This window comes from Mastacembelus armatus, chromosome 5, assembly GCF_900324485.2.
Source record: "Mastacembelus armatus chromosome 5, fMasArm1.2, whole genome shotgun sequence".
NCBI classification, from domain to species: Eukaryota; Metazoa; Chordata; class Actinopteri; order Synbranchiformes; family Mastacembelidae; genus Mastacembelus; species Mastacembelus armatus.
Genome location: NC_046637.1, coordinates 3,806,266 through 3,814,771, shown reverse-complemented (window position 1 = coordinate 3,814,771; position 8,506 = coordinate 3,806,266). Strand labels below are relative to the sequence as shown.

At 47.0% G+C, this 8,506-nt stretch overlaps 1 protein-coding gene across 1 annotated transcript; it reads left to right on the top strand.

The window, feature by feature from the left end:
* The first annotated feature begins 385 nt into the window (after nt 1-385).
* mcm2 (minichromosome maintenance complex component 2) lies at nt 386-8,486 on the top strand. Its single transcript, XM_026308001.1, has 20 exons — nt 386-502; nt 1,311-1,504; nt 1,579-1,751; nt 2,130-2,260; nt 2,335-2,473; nt 2,582-2,679; nt 2,777-2,898; nt 3,167-3,374; nt 3,573-3,707; nt 4,016-4,207; nt 4,389-4,482; nt 4,860-4,938; nt 5,230-5,401; nt 5,553-5,679; nt 5,790-5,902; nt 6,272-6,436; nt 6,528-6,602; nt 6,881-7,063; nt 7,572-7,727; nt 8,068-8,486. Exons 1-20 carry the CDS (start codon nt 497-499, stop codon nt 8,176-8,178), a joined length of 2,673 nt encoding a protein of 890 aa, XP_026163786.1. The 5' UTR covers nt 386-496; the 3' UTR covers nt 8,179-8,486.
* The last annotated feature ends 20 nt before the right edge of the window (nt 8,487-8,506 follow it).

Below are 8,506 nucleotides of genomic sequence, written 5' to 3'. Positions count from 1 at the left end.
CAAAAATCTAGAAGTTGCTTTACCAAGACACATAATCAAAAGAGAGAAATAAATAAATAAACATAAATACTTCTTTCTTCCAAATAACACTTTAATGGGGAAAAATTCCAAATGACCAACTCACGGTGGAAACATTGAACGCGGCACAAATTCTCCCGGTAAAAAGACATTATGTCACAAACCCCGCCCCTTCTACCCAGTCAAAAATAGCTGCGTTTGTTTTAAATCACGGGTGGCACCGCAGGATGAGCGGTAATGCGTTTTGAAACCGCCCGAATAATTCCCGCTGAAGCTGTACATAAATTAAACACAGTGTTCTCCGCCCCGCCTCTCTGAAGCAAACCGACCAATCAGAAGGCAGGACGCCAGTGACTTTTTTGAATATTCATTACTTTTCGCGGGCTTTGCGAATCACGTGTTCTTTTCGCGCGAAAAGCGACTCCTTGCAGGAAGAAGAAGAAGTTTCTTCACAAACAGCGGAGACAGACGTGCAGCAATGGCGGTGAGTGAAAACGGCTTAAAACTAAAAATATCGGCGTTGACGTGTTTAATGTGTCTGATGAAGAAGCTAAATTAAATAAACATATTGACGTTTGGAGTAAATAAGGTTAAAATTACAACACAGACTGGAGGTTTAACTTACTTCCATTAAACTGGACTAAAATTAATTTTCAGTCTGCGATAAGGTGACGATGTGTTGTGGTCAGTTCTGGGCCATGAGAGATAGTCCGCTGTGTTTCAGCTTTTTCGTCCTCAGACTCGCCATGTGGCCTGCTGAGCAGAAAGTGTCTGCTGCTGTTGGTTCATGTCACAGTTGGACCAAATCAGAAAACAAACATAAGACAGACAAAGTTCTTCAGGCTCAGACAGAACACCATCTGTATGTTCATGTTCCAGTTCATGTAGATCATTTGGTGACTGGTTGTTCTCTTTACCGGCTGCCAGTCTTATCCTCGTCTCTTGTCTCAGTCAGCTTTGGCACATTTTCCCCAGTGATGTAAGATTAGTGATGAACAGCTGTGAAGCAGCTCATAGTGAGTCTTGTCGTCTTATATTGTCCTGATTGGGTAAAGTGGTGTGCAGCTTGGTTAAAACCACATGACAGCTCATCCATTTGTCTTTAAAACGAAAAAATATTATATAGACAGAACAATTCACAGCAGGGGCTTTAAGAAATAGAAACTCAAAAGTTACAACAGGACAGTCGCTCTGTAGACAAGTCAACATGCACAGTGCAGAGAGGATTCTCAGGGAATGGTCCTGGTTTTGAACTGAAAGGAGTAATTCTTGTGTTTTGGACTCGTCGGCAGGATTCCTCCGAGTCATACCACATGGCCACCAGCCCCAGCCGAGCCTCCAGGAGAGGAGACCTGACCTCCAGCCCTGGACGAGACCTGCCGCCCTTCGAGGATGAGTCGGAGGGGCTGCTGGGGGAAGGACCCCTGCCTGCGGAGGAGGAGGAGGATGCGGATGGAGAGGACCTGATTGGAGACGGGATGGAGAGGTGAGGGTGTGGGTTCATTTATTTGTTAAATACATTTGCGTCGGAATCGATAACAAGACATGTTCTCTGTTCAGGGATTACCGTGCCATCCCGGCTCTGGATCAGTACGAGGCAGAAGGTTTGGACCTGGATGACGAGGATCTGTCGGAGCTGTCGCCTGGAGCCCGAGCCGCTGCAGAGGAGGCCATGAGGAGGAGGGACAGGGAGCAGGGACTGAGTGGACGACTCAGGAGAGGACTGCTCTACGGTGAGGAGGGAGCACGTCTGTTGTTGTTTGTGTGTGAGCTGACTGTGGCTGGACATGCAGTTAATGGTAGAAATTCAAATACTTCATACGTTTTCTCTGAACAGACACTTTTTAGATTTAATGTGACTTTTCTTTCTGAAGATTTGATTCTGCTGATGTGTTTCATACATAAACATTAATACACTTGGCAGTGCTAACGAAGTCACGCCGGATAACTGCAGAACTGTGCTGCTGATCAGCATATTTTTCTTTAGTGTCAGTTATCAGCTAATTTGGGATCTGAGACTGTGGCCTTCAGTCGACAGATGTTAGGTGGTAGATCTGTGTGTAGACGGGAGAAACCCGAGTGAACGGTTCTTTTATTTTGCTGAAATACAGACAGCGAAGATGAGGATGACGAGCGCCCGGCGGCCCGGCGAAGGCGATTGGCTGAGCGAGCAGCGGAGGGCGTTGGAGATGGAGAAGAGGAAGAAATGATTGAGAGCATTGAAAACCTGGAGGACATGAAGGTTTGTAATAAATACACAGCCCGCTTACTGGTCCAGCTGTGGCCAGGGGTGTCACGGGGTTTTCTCGTCTGCAGGGTCACACGGTGAGGGAGTGGGTGTCCATGGCGGCGCCCAGGCTGGAAATCTACAACCGCTTCAAGAACTTCCTGCGGACGCATGTGGATGAAAATGGCCACAACGTCTTCAAGGAGAAGATCAGTGACATGTGCAAAGGTAGCTCAGCTTTTCTAAAATCCTCACCTGTATTCGTATATTTAACGTACATGCTGATGAAGCTTGTTTCCTGGTTTAAAATAAACCAACGTGTGTCTAAATCCTCAGAGAATAAGGAGAGTCTGGTTGTGAACTATGAAGACCTGGCAGCCAGAGAGCATGTTCTAGCCTATTTCCTGCCTGAGGCTCCTGCTGAGATGCTGAAGGTGAGTTTATTTTAGCTGTTTTTGTTCTTGCCGGTGTCCAGCAACAGAAATTCAACACGACATCAAACAAAACAAATGTTTGTGTGTTTTCCACCAGGTGTTTGATGAAGCAGCTAAAGAAGTGGTGTTGGCCATGTACCCGAAATACGACCGCATCGCCCACGAGATCCACGTCCGCATCTGCAACCTTCCGCTGGTCGAGGAGATCCGCTCTCTCAGGTGACGCCTTTATCCAGTTCCTGCTCATGTTAATAGCCTCATTATCTTACTGGATATAAATGTCAGTACATTGATAACTGAATATTAAACGGTTGTCCTTATTGTCTGTACTGGTATTCTGTCCTGTGACTGGTGTGACTGTTGTTAAAACATTTTACTTTGGGTAGATTTAATGTGGTGAAGACAGCAGGAACCCTGTGTAACTAAAACAAATAAAACTAGTGAATGAGCCGCTCTTTACAAACAGTTTTCTTCTTCTCGTCTTCAGGCAGCTGCATCTGAACCAGCTGATCCGGACCAGTGGCGTAGTGAGCAGCTGCACTGGGGTCCTGCCTCAGCTCGGCATGGTCAAGTACAACTGTAACAAGTGTAACTTCGTGCTGGGGCCTTTCTTCCAGTCCCAGAACCAGGAGGTGAAGCCGGGTTCCTGCCCCGAGTGTCAGTCCCAGGGGCCTTTCGAGATCAACATGGAGGAGGTGAGGAGGGCCCGGTGTGGCAGCTGTTGGCTTATTGTGAAGGTTGAACCTGTTGTGTTGTTTACGTGAGGAATCTGAAGATGTGAGGGGAAAACAAACCTTCACACTTGGCCTTTATTCATGTTTGTTGATTTCTCTCCACCTGCCTCCTGTCATGTTTTTGTCTCTGTGAATTAACCAGCTGTCTCTGTCCTGCAGACCGTGTACCAGAACTACCAGAGAATCACCATCCAGGAAAGCCCCGGTAAAGTAGCCGCTGGCCGCCTCCCTCGCTCCAAGGACGCCATCCTGCTGGCCGACCTGGTGGACAGCTGCAAGCCCGGAGACGAGATCGTGAGTTGATTTTTAACAGCAGCAAATTGTTCTCAGAAACATGACTAAAGGATTAATCAGTACAGGTTAAGATATGTCTTCAACATAACAAATGGGACCTGCAGTGCATCTAAATGAAACTTTGTTACACATGATGCCGTTCATCTGTAGTAGAGCAGACTGTAGGCGAAGAACCGTTTTCTGAAGAACCGTTTTCTTTGAACAACATTACAGTTTAATATCACAGCAGAAACTTCCATTAAAAGAATTTTACCAAGAATTAAACTTTTCCCTACACTGACAAGTTTTTTTTTTTTTTTTCTTTTAAGGAGCTGACTGGCATCTACCACAACAACTATGACGGATCTCTGAACATGGCTAACGGCTTCCCAGTGTTCGCCACCGTGATCCTGGCCAATCACATCACCCGCAGAGACGAGGGCGTGGCCGTGACGGAGCTGACCGACGAAGACGTCAAGGCCATCGTCACCCTGTCGAAGGACGAACGCATTGGAGAGAGGGTGAGGCAAAAACCAGCTCCAGACGCTGAGAACGGCCGTCGCTGTTTACAGGCTCTGAAGGAACAGAGTCCACTGGTCTCTGCTCTGTTTCCACTGCTCCTCTGGCTTCTCCTGGTGTTAGCATGGTATTGTTAAAACCTTATCCTGTACAGACACGTTTTAACTCCTTTTCTGTTTGCAGATCTTTGCCAGCATCGCTCCGTCCATCTATGGCCATGAGGACATCAAGAGAGGTCTGGCCTTGTCACTGTTTGGAGGAGAGCCCAAAAACCCAGGTAACAACTGAGCTGTGAGCTGGTTTATGCCTCTGCTTGTCTGTACTGGACTCACACAACCTTTCACTCTCATCTGTGCAAAGCATTTGAGATCCTCATCATTGCAGCAGCAGCTGGTTTTCAGTGTGTAGTGAGTTGGAAGCAAGAGATGAGTCGCTCCTTAAATTTTGGGTTTGTAATGTGTTGTCAGAAGTGCAGGAGCAAGCAGCTTAGAGTTAAAAATCAGCAGTAAGACCTGCAGCAAACGCTCAGCTGCCTCACCTGTGACCTTTGTTCAGGCTCGTGCACCACAATGCAGGTGACACCTCTCTGCTGTTTCTCACACAGATACTTGTAGGTGCGTGGCTGCTTATAAACAAAGAATCTCTCTGTTCCAGGTGGTAAACACAAGGTGCGTGGAGACATCAACGTGCTGCTATGTGGAGACCCGGGAACAGCCAAGTCCCAGTTTCTCAAGTGAGTTTCAAACTAAAAAGGAAGCAGCATCGTGATAAAAAATGTTTTGTGCCTTCACTCAGCTGCAGTCTCAAGTGTATAATAGAAACACCTCTCTATAATGAGACAAAGCTCAGCAGCACAAACTGCATACATAAAATCAGCTTTTTTAGAAGAAGCAGAAATGATTGTATCGCTAAAGTCAAAATAAGTGCAGTTATTTCTGAATGAATAAAGTGGGCTGAAAACCAAAAGTGACAGGATTCAATATAGATTTGTTTTTCAAGCCTCTGAATTTCATCTTGTCTGCAGGTACGTGGAGAAGGTGGCGAGCCGTGCGGTTTTCACCACGGGTCAGGGCGCCTCTGCTGTCGGTTTGACCGCCTACGTTCAGAGACACCCGGTTAGCCGTGAGTGGACGCTGGAGGCCGGAGCGCTGGTGCTGGCCGACCGTGGAGTCTGTCTGATCGATGAGTTTGATAAGGTGAGTGCAGCTGAGAGAAAACTGGCCCCGCTTTGTGCCCATCCTAATTTTTCCTAAACGAGGAACAAATGACCTCTCAGACCCTGGTGCTGGACAGTTCTGTCATCCTGAAGATGAATAAGTCAGTGAGTGTCTAACGTCTGTTCCCCAGATGAACGATGCAGACAGGACGAGTATCCACGAGGCCATGGAGCAGCAGAGTATTTCCATCTCCAAAGCCGGCATCGTCACCTCGCTGCAGGCCAGATGTACCGTCATTGCTGCCTCTAACCCAATCGGTGCGTAACACGGTGTCACGCGTTTGGTCCTGAAACAGTCACAGACGATGAGTCCACGTCTGTCCGTGCTGCCGTCCGTCTGATTAACCGCCTGCCCTGTTTGCTTTCAGGCGGCAGGTACGACCCCTCCCTCACCTTTGCTGAGAACGTGGACCTGACAGAGCCCATTGTGTCACGTTTTGATGTGTTGTGTGTGGTCCGAGACACCGTCGACCCCGTACAGGTACAGACTCACACAGTATCCTGATTCTGACATTTACGTTTATCAGAAATAATGATCCTTTTATAGAACAGCTTGTGAATTTGTTGCAGGATAAAATCTTTTTTATATATATATATATATTTTTTTTTTAGCTCTGTCTTAAAACAGAACTAACATGTCGACATATGTGCGAGAACAGGTCTCTGTCTCTGTAAACTCTTCCTGTTCTTCACACCTGAGGCTTTTTATCTGGAGTGTGACGGCCTGTAAGAGACCAGGGGCTGAAAGTTCATATAAAACTCCAGCTGGAGTCTGTTTTAAATGTGAAAGCTCAAACTGGTCTGAGTGCAGGCGGCTGTTTCCAGACACTCACCACTTTGGCTTTTTCAGGACGAGATGTTGGCGCGCTTTGTGGTTGGCTCCCACATCAAGCATCACCCGAGCAACAAGGAAGGGGGCGTGGCCTTAGAGGAGATGGTCCTTCCCAATTCGTCTGACGTGCCGCCAATTCCCCAGGAGCTCCTGAGGAAGTACATCATCTACGCCAAAGAGCGGGTACGAAAACACGTCACAGCCTCAGTAATCCTCAGCCACCATTAAATATCATATGTTTGATAACACAGAACACATATTTTTCTGTCTGCAGGTTCATCCCAAACTGAACCAGATGGATCAGGACAAAGTGGCTCGTATCTACAGTGACCTCCGCAAAGAGTCGATGGTGAGTCCTCTGGACTTTGCACCTGCTGTGACACACATGTTTAGAAACCTTTAAAATGACACAAAGGCATCGCCCACATCCCAGGCCTGAATATCAGATCTGCTGGTTATGTTTTTGTTCTGTCACATCGATGTCAGGGACATGTATCCAGTTGGTTTATGAAACTGCAGCTGTGATGTGAACAGTGTTATTACTTATGGCTGTATCTTGCATATTAAAAATGTTGGTTTGTTGAAAGGCGGTAAAGATCAGCCCTTCTGGTTCGCTCTCGTCAACAGGCCACAGGGAGCATCCCCATCACAGTTCGTCACATTGAGTCTATGATCCGAATGGCCGAGGCTCATGCCAAGATGCACCTGAGGGACTATGTCCTGGAGGACGACGTCAACATGGCCATCAGGGTCATGCTGGAGAGCTTCATCGACACGCAGAAGTTCAGCGTCATGAGGAGCATGAGGAAGGTTTGTGACTTTGTCAACCGTGTGCAGCACCTTTTAAATCCCACGTCATAGAGTCCTGACTCATTCAGGTCTGAACACACCAACATGATACATGTAGTTTTAGATTCACACATTTATTAAGGCATAAATCCACTCAGCAATCATTTATGATCCTTTTTCGGACATGAACCAACTCCTCTGTTGTGATTTTTGTTTTGTTACACTCACTTTTTTTCATGTTTTACTGGTCTGTTTACTTGTTTTGTGCACGAGCAAATGAGCTAAGAAATAAAAGTGACCACTCGAGGGCTCCATAACTTACTAACTAAATATATTTTTTGAACTGTTTCCATTATTTACATTAGAAACTGTCCCTAAACCATGTACAGAACAATTCACATGGAACTTAATGTTGTGGCACATCTGCCAAACACAGAGACTATAAAATGAATAACTGAGGGTCATAGATGGACCCAGCTCTGCGTCCCTGATTGAGGGTGCTAAGTCGGTGTTGTCTGCTTCTGTCCAGACGTTTGCACGGTACCTGGCCTTCCGCAGAGACAACAATGAGCTGCTGCTCTTCATCCTCAAACAGCTGGTGGCCGAGCAGGTCGCCTACCAGCGGAACAGATACGGAGTCCAGAACGACACCGTGGAGATCCCAGAAAAAGAGCTGCAGGACAAGGTATGGAGACACGGAGGAGATGGTGTCTGAAATCACATGGTGCTGTGGCGTTATTGTCCTGTCTGTGTGTGGAAAATCTCCACAATGACAACATGCCTGAAACATGTAGACAGTGTCAACAGGCTAATGTCTAATAAATGTTAAGGTACACATGTATTATAAACAAACTAAACTAAACCCTCAGAATGTTACTGTCCACATTAAAATAAATGTCAACACTGAACACCTCCTTCTGTCCTCTCCCTCCTCGTCCTCTTCCCTCACCCTCCTCCCTCCTCGTCCTCTTTTCCTACCCTCCTCCCTCCTCTTCCTTCCTCCCTCCTCCCTCCTCGTCCTCCAGGCGAGACAGATCAACATCCACAACCTGTCGGCCTTCTACGACAGCGACCTTTTCCGCTCCAACAAGTTCAGCCACGATGGGAAGAAGAAGCTGATCGTGCAGCAGTTCTGAAAGTCTCCCCAGCCCCGACACCTGCTCCCCCCCCCCCCCCCCAAACGGCACTTCATGGACTCTATTTCTGGACCTTAAAATAGGTCATCAGAAAAAAAGTGCTTAGATTTTCATCACGTCCGGCTCCTCTGGGTTGGAACTGATCGGAAACGTCTGAAGAGGGAAACCGCTGGAGGAGGAAACTGGCAGTTGTCTGACAGATGAGGGTCAGAATGGGCAGCAGACAACGGTGTTGCTCCACAAACATGAATTTCACTGGAGCTTTAAAAGCTGTCCTGACCTAATTTGAAAGAATTTCAAGTTAAAGTTGCAGCAGAGAAAAAGTGTC

Coding starts and splice junctions, on each gene's coding strand:
- mcm2 (XM_026308001.1), top strand. Junction 6,603..6,880: donor ACCTCCGCAAAGAGTCGATG/GTGAGTCCTCTG, acceptor TCTCGTCAACAG/GCCACAGGGAGCATCCCCAT. Junction 7,728..8,067: donor AAAAAGAGCTGCAGGACAAG/GTATGGAGACAC, acceptor CTCGTCCTCCAG/GCGAGACAGATCAACATCCA.